At 41.1% G+C, this 12,304-nt stretch overlaps 1 protein-coding gene across 1 annotated transcript; it reads right to left on the bottom strand.

Moving 5' to 3' along the window:
* Positions 1–7,461: 7,461 nt before the first annotated feature.
* LOC133742707 (protein NRT1/ PTR FAMILY 5.10-like) lies at positions 7,462–10,866 on the bottom strand. Its single transcript, XM_062170389.1, has 4 exons — positions 10,464–10,866; positions 10,095–10,312; positions 8,690–9,216; positions 7,462–8,400 (listed from the first exon to the last, which is right to left on the bottom strand). The coding sequence occupies exons 1-4, from the start codon at positions 10,603–10,605 to the stop codon at positions 7,590–7,592; spliced, it is 1,698 nt and encodes a 565-aa protein (XP_062026373.1). The 5' UTR covers positions 10,606–10,866; the 3' UTR covers positions 7,462–7,589.
* Between the last annotated feature and the right edge of the window lie 1,438 nt (positions 10,867–12,304).

Here is a 12,304-nt window from a genome sequence, read left to right as displayed (position 1 = left end):
AAGGACTTATTACCGGCATAAAGCCACAATTAACTAATAAAAACCAAAGACAATAAAACATAAAATAAAGGGAAATTGGGCCCATAGCCCAAACCCCACTTAGCCCAATCGAAGAGAACAACTGCCTGCAAGCATCTCGCCATCGATCTGCAACCATCTCCCCACCACCCCGTCTGCAACTCCTCCGTCGTTCCATCACCAGCAGTGCCTCCGCCGGCACCTCCCTTGCAGCATGCGGACGCAGGTCGACCCACCAGCCCTTCCTCATTCCCATCACACCAAAGAGATGAGCCGCCTCTCCCAAGCCTTCCCCTCTCCAGATCAGATCCACACGAACTGAACCCGATCGAAAAATTTCGATCAGATCCAACCCAGACATTGTTAGAAACTTGTAACCCTAGACTTTACTCAACACACTCTGGAGCTCAAAGCCTCTGAATCTTTATTGAATGAAAACCAGTTGGCTTTATACTTAGCCAGGCAATACAGGAATGATAACAAAATAACGACCACGTTTACAAACCCTAATAACGTGGAGCATTAGTTGGAGAATAATTCAAACCTAATCTAAACCCTAACGACTAGGGCTTTATTAACAGAATAACAATCAACCCTATAATAAATGAGACTAAGTCATAGTGACTTAACTAACAAGAAACCCTAACAAATCCTCCCTTAAACTGAACTGCTATCTGCAGTCAGTTTACACACACCAAGTTGATCTCTTATCTTCAAGAACGCCTCCAGCTTCAAGGGCTTAGTCATCACATCAGCAACTTGATCTTTTGAACCACAATGCACTAATTCAACTACTCCATCTTTCGATAAGTCACGAAGAAAATGGAATCTGACATCAATGTGTTTACTCTTACCATGCATGACTGGATTCTTTGGCAACTTAATAGCTGAGCTATTATCACAAAAGATGGTGGTACACTTACTTGGTTTGTGGTCAAGCTTTTCAAGAATTCTCTGCATCCACACACACTGACATGCACAGGAGGCTGCAGCAATGAACTCAGCTTCCGTGGTAGAGAGTGTGATGACTGGTTGTTTCTTTGAGGACCAAGCCACTGCACCGAAACTCAACAGAAATACATAGCCTGAGGTGCTCTTCCGATCGTCAATGTCTCCGGCGTAATCACTATCGGAGAAAGCCAGCAAACTTCCATCTCCACCTTTCTTGTATTGAATCCCTAGCTCAACTGTACCTTTTAAGTATCTCAAAACTCTCTTCATAGCTTGATGATGCAAGTCAGTAGGCCTTTCCATAAAACGACTAATTAAGCTTACCACATACATCAAGTCGGGCCTGGTGGCTGTTAGATACATGAGGCTGCCCACCATTTGTTTATAAGCTGTGGCATCAATACATGCACCTCCTTCATCCTTCATAAGCTTGGAACCTGGCACGATCTGGTTTTTCACAGGATTGCAGCGTTCCATGCCAAACCTCTCTAGCACTTCGTTAGCATACTTCCTCTGGTTAATGAAAATTCCACCAGAGCTTTGAATAACCTCCACACCTAGGAAATACCTCATTTTTCCAAGGTCTGTCATATCGAAGTGCTGCTTCATGGAGTCTTTAAATCTCTCAAACATAGCCTCATCATTTCCTGTGAAGATAAGATCATCAACATAGAAACTTACCACTAGAAGCTTCCCACCTTCTTCAGTCTTAATAAACAATGTGTGTTCACTAGGACATCGCTCAAACCCTTCAGCAGTGAAGTAAGACTCTATTTTGCTATACCAAGCTCGAGGAGCTTGTTTGAGTCCGTATAGGGCCTTTTTCAGTCTGTACACCTTGTCTTCTTCACCCTTCTTTTCATACCCCAGAGGTTGATCAATGTACACTTCCTCATTGAGTTCACCGTGCAAAAATGCACTCTTCACATCAAGTTGGTACACACTCCATCCCTTGTGTGCTGCAAGAGCTAAGATCATTCGAATAGTATCCCATCGAGCTACAGGGGCGAACACTTCGTTGTAATCAATTCCATGCTGCTGAGTGTAGCCCTTGGCTACAAGCCGGGCTTTATACTTGTCAACCTCCCCATTCTCGTTCAACTTGGTCTTATATAACCACTTTACTCCTATTCTCTTTGCTCCTTCTGGTAAAGAACATAACTCCCAGGTGCCATTCTTCTCGATAGCTTCAATTTCACACTCCATAGCATCTCTCCATTTTAGACTATTGATTGCATCTTCAAAGAACACAGGATCAGCTGATGAGGTGTACATCACTAGGTTTTCTTCCCCCTCGGATAAACCTTCTCCGCTCACATAATCCTCCATCCATGGAGGTGTTCTTCGTGTCCTCCCTTGAACTGGACTAGATGGTGAATCTGACTCATTAGGTGAAGTTCCTGAGGCATCACCTCCTTCTTCAATCACATTTTCTTCTTCGATATTCTGCTCCCCTGCATCACTTTCTTCTTCTTGTTCACTTCCCTCCATCTCATCTTCATCTCCCCATTCTAGTACATCACTCTTGCTACCTCTATTAGCTGCATCCCAATTCCACCTCTCATCTTCCTCGAACACCACATCTCTACTTATCACTATTCTCTTCAACACTGGATCATACAATCTATATGCTTTTGACTCCTCACTTAAGCCTAAGAAGACACATTTGTAGCTCTTGTCATCAAGTTTTTGTCTCTTGTTGTCAGGAACATGTACATGCCCTACACACCCAAACACTGTTAGGTGAGCTACTGAAGGCTTGTACCCACACCATGCTTCCTCTGGGGTCATATCCTTCACTGCAACTGTAGGACATCTGTTGAGAACATGGACTGCCCAATTGATTGCCTCTGGCCAGAATTCCCTTGGAACTTGCTTCTCTGCTAACATGCATCGCACCATATTCATAATGGTACGATTTCTTCTCTCTGCCACCCCATTTTGTTGTGGGGTGTAGGCTGCAGTGAGTTGTCTTGCAATCCCATTTGAGCTACAAAACTGGCTGAACTCCTGTGAGGTGAATTCACCTCGTCTATCGGTACGAAGACAACATATGAAGCTTCCTGTCTCTTTCTCAACTAAGCTCTTGAATTTTTTGAACATGACAAAAGCTTCTGACTTGGCATTCAAGAAGAAAGACCATACTTTTCTGCTATAATCATCGATAAAAGTAATTAGGTAACTTTTTTGGCTGTTGGACTCAAGTGTAATTGGACCGCAAATGTCTGCATGAACTAGCTGTAATCTTTGTGATGCTCTCCACAAACTTTTCTTTGGAATAGCTTCACGGTGCTGCTTGCCTACCATGCAGCTAGTGCACACCTTTGTGGAAGCATTAAGTGATGGTAGCCCTTTCACTAGTTTCTTGTAGGACAAGGTTCTCATGCCTTTGTAGCTAAGATGTCCAAGCCTTCGATGCCATATTTCAGTCTCATCCTCTTCTGTAGCCTTAAAGCATGTTGTAGCTTGAGTTTGCACTGATGCAAGCAAGATGAACATACGATTGGCAGACATGGCAGTCTGCATGATCAACCCTCTCATAGGATGATAGATTTTGCACATGCCCTGGTGAATCAAGATGGCCAAATTTTTCTCTTGCAATTGGCCAATACTAAGCAAATTATTCATCAATTCAGGAATGTAAAAAACCTCACCAATCACCTGAGTTTTCCCATCAATCTGTAACCTGATGCATCCCTTCCCCATTACTGCCATCTTCATGTTGTTGCCAAGTTTCACTACATGTCGGAATGACTCATCAAGGTTGAAAAACCATTGTTTGTTGCCACTCATGTGGTTGCTGCAGCCTGAGTCTAGGAACCAAACTTCCTCTCTTCTTGAGTTGTGGAGCTCCACATATGCCATTAACAACATCTCCTGCTCTTCATCAAATTCTGCATAGTTAGCGCCTTTCTCCCAGCTAGGACACTCGTATTGGAAGTGTCCCAGCTTATGGCACTTGAAGCACTCCACTACTGCCCTGTTGAATGGTTGCCTTCCACGACCTCTGCCTCTTCCTCTCACCATGCCTCGGCCTCTACCCCGGACTCCAATCCTCTCCTCATAGCTTACTTTCAGAGCTTGTTCTTCACTCCCATGGCCATTCATCCTTTGCTCATGGACCAGTAAACTACTTTGTAGTTCATCTACTGTCAATGTATCCAAATTATTGGATTCTTCCACCGAGCATACCACATAGTCAAACTTTGTGGTCATAGACCTCAGAATTTTCTCAATAATGACCACCTACTCCATTCTTTCTCCATGGATCTTCATTTTGTTGACAATTGTGAGAGTCCTGGAAAAGTAATCATCTACTTTCTCTCCTTCCTTCATCTGCAAGACTTCGAACTCTTTCCTGAGGACTTGAAGCTGTGCACGCTTAACCCTAGTTGAGCCTTGATATTTCTGTTTCATGGAATCCCATATATGCTTGGCTGTATCTTTATTGAAGATTGTTTCCATGATTGTGCGGTCGATGGCCTGGAAGAGGTAGTTCTTCGCCTTGAGATCTTTCAGCTTTTGATCCTCAATAGATTTGCGTTGACCCTCTGTCAACTCAGCTCCTTCTACTAGTATCGTGACTCCATTCTCGATCAATCCCCAATACTCCTTGGAGCGTAAGAAATTCTCCATCAACATGGCCCAGTGATCATAATGGCCATCAAATTTTGGGAACGCTGGCTGCACAAAGCTGCCCTCAGTTGCCATCCTTACTCACTCTTTTCTTACTCTTCTTTCTCTTCTCTCTCACTCAGAAATCTAATCTTGGTCAGGCTCCGTGGTGGAGCTCTGATACCACTTGTTAGAAACTTGTAACCCTAGACTTTACTCAACACACTCTGGAGCTCAAAGCCTCTGAATCTTTATTGAATGAAAACCAGTTGGCTTTATACTTAGCCAGGCAATACAAGAATGATAACAAAATAACAACCACGTTTACAAACCCTAATAACGTGGAGCATTAGTTGGAGAATAATTCAAACCTAATCTAAACCCTAACGACTAGGGCTTTATTAACAGAATAACAATCAACCCTATAATAAATGAGACTAAGTCATAGTGACTTAACTAACAAGAAACCCTAACAGACATAACCCAGCCTCGCCAACCTCCCCAGATCGGATTCCGATCTGAACTGAGCCCCTCAGATCCAGCCTTCACTCCGTTGGACGACACCACCACTGGCAGACCGCCTTCCGGTCGTGGGGAGAGCGAGCCCAGCCCCGCACTCAAGCCACCGAGCCCGCAAGCACAGCCACCACGCGGTTTGGGCAACGAAACCACCACGCAGCCAAACCTTTTTTTATCTGCAAAGGATATCAACCATGTCGTCATATCTTTACCACCACAATTCTCACCTTCAATCAAATATAAACCTGATCGAAATATCCATATCACTCTTAATTACCACCACAATTCTCACCTGCAAGTCTGCAACAACAACATGTAAATGTAAATGTATCAATGGTACAGAAGCTGCAGTCTCACTGTATTAGCAGTTCGAATCAGATGAACTACAACTTTGTTTCCAGAATCTGATGAACAATAAAACTCACACACTTCTAAAATGTGATTTAGCAGCAAACAATCAAATTACAAAAAGATAACTTGCGAGGTTCTTCAGTACATGTGTTCCAACTTCTTCTCTCGGTAATTCTGCACGTACCTACATCAAATCGCATTCGAATACCGAAAAACAAAATCAAAGCACAACACTGAAGTAAAATACAATTAAGAGCTGGAAACTACGAATTTCAAGTCAAATCCAATCCTGATCTACCACCCATTTCAACATTTCACCCTGGTCCTAAGAAATAGTACTAATTGGACAAAACAGAAATCCTAATTTCAGATCTATTAAAGAAAGATGAAGAGTATACCCGAGACTTTCATGTGGATGGCGACGAGAGGAGCGAGGAGGAGAGTGGCGTTAAGCCAGTTCTCGGAGAGTCGGAGACCTTATGGTGGATCTTGGCTGGAAGGTCCTTCCAGAGGCCGGGCATCACCTTCTGAGAAACCATAAGGAGAGTGGTGTGTTGGTGTTCGACATTTTGAGAGGTTAAAGTAAGGGGCATTTTTGACATTTTCACCAGTCAAAAGTAGGAGAGGGAGTGTGGAATGTAATTGGGGGAGTGTAAATTAAAAAAGACTACTCTTTTAACTCCGAACAATTCTTAGGTTCACCCCTAGGGTGAACTAGCATATTCACCCCCATTGTTGATTAACATACTTTTACTTAATAAATTTATAATCCAACGGTCCATATCTTAAATTAGCATTTAAAAATCATCTCTATAAAAAATCAATCGAATCGGAAATCGTTTAATTATCTAATTGAACCAAACAAATGGATGGTTCTAAAAACACTTACTACCATTATGATGAACCGTCCATGTATTTCATAGAAATGAATAACTAAAAGGTCTTCAATTTGATTGATTTTTTACAGAGCTAATCTTTGTATTACGTTATACAATATGAATGGTTGGATTATAAATTTATTAAATACAAATATGTTAATCGACAATGAGGGTGAATATGCTAGTTCACCCTAGGGGTGAACCTAAGAATTGTCCTTTAACTCCCCTTTTAAAAATAAGACTACTCTTCATCTCCAGACCTTCCATGTGGCAGCGACTGAGAATAGTCAATATTGGAGTTCAAATCCTTTCACTGCGAAGCTCAACTGAAAGAGAGTTATTAAGTGGAAGCCTCTTCATCAACCTTCAAAAAGATGACTTTTATGATTCTGCCTTAGATAATAAGAATTCAACACCGAGTTTCATTATCAGATGATAAGCAATGCACTGATTTAACTTGATTTCTCTTTCTGTATTGATTGTACATTGCTGATATGTGTTTGTCTTGATTATACATTGCTTGATCTTAGGATGTTAAGATCTAAACTGAAAATCTCTAGAATCTAAACTGATCAGCAGTCCTTCAATTGTATTCATTGTAATGGCTGATCTTTCGGAACAAAACTGATCAGCAACCATGTATATATGATTGACATACATCAATGAGAAAAGTGTGGAAAACACTACTCAAATCTGCTTTATGGTATCAGAGCCTTTGTGTAAACGACAACTTCTTTGTTTTTTTTTTTCTACTCTCTGTTTCCTTTCTTTCCCATGGCTACCACCACCACCACATCAAACTTCCTCACCATCAAACTGAACCGTACCAATTACTCCTTATGGTTAGCCCAGATAACCCCTCTCCTCAAAAGCCGCAATCTCATGATCATTCAGACGATCATTTGTTGGCTTTCTCTAAAATTATTGGTCATACAGATGTGTTGGCGGCTGAAGCTATTGCTACAAGGAAAGTTTTGAGACAAGCAATGAAAAATGGTTACAAAAACATTCAAGTAGAACGGGATTCAAACCTAGGTCTAAATTCTATAAGCTGATTTTATCAGTTGAATTCTATACTAGGTATCCAATACTATAATGTGACGGTGTTGAAAATGATTATGCAATACACTTGCTAGAGAATCCATGTCAATAATCATTATTAAAAAAGGAATCAAGTTTGAAATTTCTGATAGACGAAAGAAAGACCCCTATGAGCTCCTAAACAACTGCGTTTGAAGAGTACACCCTACTTATATTCTACCTCTCCTGCTTATATCGGTAAGATTTTGCGAAGTATGTGAAGACACCCAGTTCCACTACACTGAGTGCAGCGAGTAGCCAGTAAAAGTAATCAAGATGTGCACGATTCAGATTATTGGAAAACCAGCTAACTCGGCCTACTCCGCTGGTTGCTTCCTCTATGGCCGAGATAAGAAAGCTGCTTAAAAAGTTTCCCACACCAAAGATACTGAGGTAGAGGGCAACTCCTACACTTCTTAGTTCATTTGGTACCTGATCGTAGAAAAACTCTTGCAGACCAACCATCGAGAAAACATCAGACACTCCAATCAACAAGTACTGAGGAATCAACCACCACACGCCCATTGGAATTGTAACATGTGGCATATCAACCAGAGCATACTCTTGAGCAGTTTCAAGCCTTTTCTTCTCAACTAAAGCTGCAGCTATCATGGAAAGAGCAGCTAAAAATATCCCAACTCCGATTCTTTGTAGCGTTGTAATGCCAGAGGGTTTTCCAGTGAAAGCACTTGCCATCGGAACAAAGACACGCTCATAAATAGGAATGAAGAGAATAATAATGAGGCTAGTAAAAGACTGAAGTGAAGCAGCTGGTATCTCAAAGCCGGCTACAATTTCTCTGTCCAGTGTCGCCCCTTGCTTGGTAAAGAAAGTCGACATCTGTGCAAGCACAATAGCATATACCAGGCATGTACTCCATATAGGAAATAGACTAAGAACAACCTTTGCTTCTTCTACCTCAGAGACAGTACAGACCTTGTTATATTCCTTCAAATCACTATCAGGTAGCAACGCCTTGTTGAGGAACCTGCCAGATTAGATGACCGAAGTTATATAGAAGGATAATAAATGAAACAATCAGAAATCTATTCCTTACTAGAGAGTTTTTCATGATAGAAACATGACAAATAAAAACTTGATATATAAGGATTCGTCAAAATACAGGAAAAATAATGGATATGCTGATGTTTTAGCTAATTCCAACACGATCTATAAACTTTTCTCATCTTTAAAATGAAAGATGCATCAGACTTTGTATGCATAAATTATTACTGTCTGGTAATAAATAAACAATCGCAAACAGAAACTTCTCTTACTTGTATTTTTCGGAACTTTGGTGAGGCGGGTTTGCAAGAGGCTCTGAAGGAGTAGTTCGCCAATTCTTAAATGCAGCAACAAAAACCTTAGCAATTCTGGCATATGGGCTTTTCCCATCCCCTTCAACGCTGTACCTATAAGTTCTTGTTCCGGACAAGAAAACAAATAGGCCAAGGGCCATCACAATACAAGGAATTCCAAATCCCAGAACCCAACTGAAGTTGTCCTGTATGTAGCTTGATATCAATCGCGTACATAAGGAGCCTGAGCAGATACCAAAGTACCACCAATTAAAGAATGAGCTTTTGGCTTTGCTCTCCACTGGATCTTGTCCATCGAACTGATCAGCTCCGAAAGCTTGTATGCAAGGTTTGTTTCCGCCTTGCCCTACAGCTACCAGATATAGAGAGAAGTAGAAGAATATTACTTGGAGCTGAGAATAGCACGATGTCAACTGACTGCTGTTTCCGCAATCAGAACCAGTGAGAGAGGGAAGCTTGGCCGAGAAACTCAACAAGCCTAGCCCCTGCAAGACATTCAATCTTAGTACTCCAGGACAATTAGCATTCAAACTGGACAAGACATAGATTTATTTCTCTCAAGGTCACCTTTATAATCATTTCCAAAAAGTAAAAAATTTATTGGTTTCCTTCCTTAAAAAGAAGCAAGTATATCTACTTTTATAGATTCATAGTTTGAAAGAAACCAATTTAGCCTTAGACCAGGCCAGAAAGGTAGGAACTGACAACAACCAGTCAACCACGTTTGAGCTCCTACGGGATGAAACAGTAAAAATTTTATTTTTATTTTTTCTTTCAACCTAATGAGGTTATTCTGTATTCTAACTTCATAAACATAACAATGAGCTTGTTGAACTCACTTGAACAAAAGTTGTAGGATTATTAACGCACCAATTATCTTATTGCAGGATCATCAACACAACATAACCTTGTTGAACTCACTTGAACCAAAGTTTTAAGACTATTAACACATCGATTACGACATCACAGGATCATTAAAACAACAATAAGCTTGTTGAATTCACTTGAACCATAGTTAGGGTAGATATTCCAGTTTTAAAACCCAAATTTTCTAACAGCCCAGCCTCATCAGAGGAGAATTAAGCAGAGGGTTCGAGTAAAACAGAGGAGAATTAAGCTATACATAATCACATACACATCACACATGTGCATGTGCACATCTAGTCATCCTCACGTCACATATTCTCACCAAACATATCGAATCTACGACATTCATCCTCAAAAGGATAATATAACAACATTCAGTATTACACGAGCAGCTACTGCGAAAACGACAGTGAGTTTTTGTTTTCTGGTCCATAATCAACAGAAAAAAGTAAAATTACAGAGCTGAGAAAACGTGGACAGAGAGAAATCAACGAACCAGGATATAGAGCAGAGAAGAGAAAACGATGGTGCGGTAGCGACCGAGAAACGAATCGGCGACGACGGCTCCGAGCAAGGGAAGCAACGACGCCGTTCCTGACCACGTGTTCACATTCTCAGCCGCCGTCGCTGTCGACTCCCCCAACGGCCCGCTCAGAAACGTCACGAGGTTGGAGCTGACGCCATAGAATGCGAACCTCTCCGCACATCCCACACCTATTTCCAACAAAATAAGAAAAATATCAAAACAAAAACTGAAATCTATCCCGTTCGACTCACTAAATACTGGTCGTAGCATTTGAATTGTTTATCTGATAAAAAAAAAATGAAATCCACCGCGGCCAAATAGACGCCGTTAGTGACTTACCGATTATAAAGGCGGCGGAGCGCCAGCCGCCTGAGCTTTTCGGGAAGGAGGAGTCTCTGAAGTCCAAAACGGCCGCCTCGACGTCGTTTTGGAGCAATGGGGTTTTGTGGTCGAGGGGATCATCACGCTGAGAAATGGCCATTACTGTCGCGGCTAATGCAGAGCCTTCCGCCCAGCCTCAATGCAGATATAGGACTTTATTTAAAGGAAAGAGAAATGAGGTTTCGCTGTGTCGCTGTGATTACTTTTCAAGGAGAGATATCGATAAGGATACTCAGCACGGGGTGTTAGGCACGAGGAAGGAAAGGAGGGTACAAGTGGCGCCAACCGAAGAGGAGCACACGGCTGGCGGAGGTGGCACACACGCTTAAACAGTAGCAGCACGCGCCTGGATTGGGTTGCATGCGTTTCTCTTTTTGGAGATGCAGTCGGCAGCTTATATTTGAGTTCCAAAGACTCTGGTATTCGCCACGTCGTCTATTTCCATGTCTATCTATTCCAATTTCTTTGTTAGTTTAAGGTATAATAATAATAATAATATTTATTGATAATTTAATAATGAATTTTTAATTATATGTAGTATTATAAAAAGAACCATACACCTTGTGGCTCAGGTCACACACTGTTTTTATTTTATGTTTTATAGCTTTTTTTCAATTAAATGTGGCTCTATGCCGGCAATAAGTCCCTACCACTTTTGGGTAGGGCGACGTGGGCTCTGTCCCGGACTGCACATCTTGTGTGCCTTGTCTGCTCTGGTTAGGCGGCGAGATGAAACTTAGTGTCACCGAAATTGTTTTTCGGTGGCAACATAGTGGGAAAGCTGATAGTAATAGTAAATTATGGCTCTGCGTGAGCAAAATCTTTCTGGTATGTCACCACCTTTGTAAAGCGAATAGAGTAGCCAATGATGCACTCTTCGCTAATTGGTGCTTGTTAGAATACATATTTTTTGTAGAGACTCTCGTTATGATCTCGAGCTGTTCTCTTTATGCTTATTGTGATTTGGGGTTTAGGTATCATGTCCCCCCCCCCCATGTATTCTGAGATTTCATTAATGGTCAAGGCTTGAGGGCAGCCGTACTGGCCCTATTTCAAAAAAAAAAAAAAAAAAAAAAAAGAACCATACAAGTTTAGTGATAAGTTCTATCAAATAACGAAATGTCTACAACTACGTTCAGCAAAACTGACGAAATAATTATTTATTTCAACTTTGATTTTGTTGTCTTGCACGGCTACACCAAACTCTTTCGTTCTAGTACTTGAGTATCAACTAAATTGCACGGGGATATATAGGGCAGTGTAGTATATTAAATTTTCAACGAGAGTATAACATAACAGTGAGCACATGAGCATGGTTGCAGTGCATTGGAGTTGAGGAATGCGCATAAAAGACCCAAGTTAAATGCACATAGGTATGTCGTTCAACTCAAATCTCAGCTAAATGAGCTTTTTAGTAAAAAAAAAAAAAATATATATATATATATATATATATGCTAAATTATCTCTTAAACATTATTAAATATTGTAATTAACCATTTTCTAAAGATGGATATGGTATGATGACATTATGATTTAACATTTGCACCAGTAAGTGCGGAATGACGACATAGTGTTGTGATTTGATCAACATGGTAATGTAATCGGGTGGTCTATCTTTCTAGTCTAATTAAGTAGGCTTAGCTGAGGCGCTAAAATCAAGAGAGTATTTGGGTAGCCATCGTTCTTGTCTCTTTAATGTGACTTCTTTCTCTGACCAGGCCAAATACATGCACGAAGAGAAAATGAACAGGGATGAGATGACTGGGGCGTATGCTTTGTTCTGGAATAGTCGTTTAACG

Source organism: Rosa rugosa, chromosome 4 (assembly GCF_958449725.1).
Source record: "Rosa rugosa chromosome 4, drRosRugo1.1, whole genome shotgun sequence".
Classification (NCBI taxonomy): Eukaryota; Viridiplantae; Streptophyta; class Magnoliopsida; order Rosales; family Rosaceae; genus Rosa; species Rosa rugosa.
The sequence above is the reverse complement of the archived record's forward strand: the minus strand, read 5'-3'. Positions and strand labels throughout refer to the sequence as shown.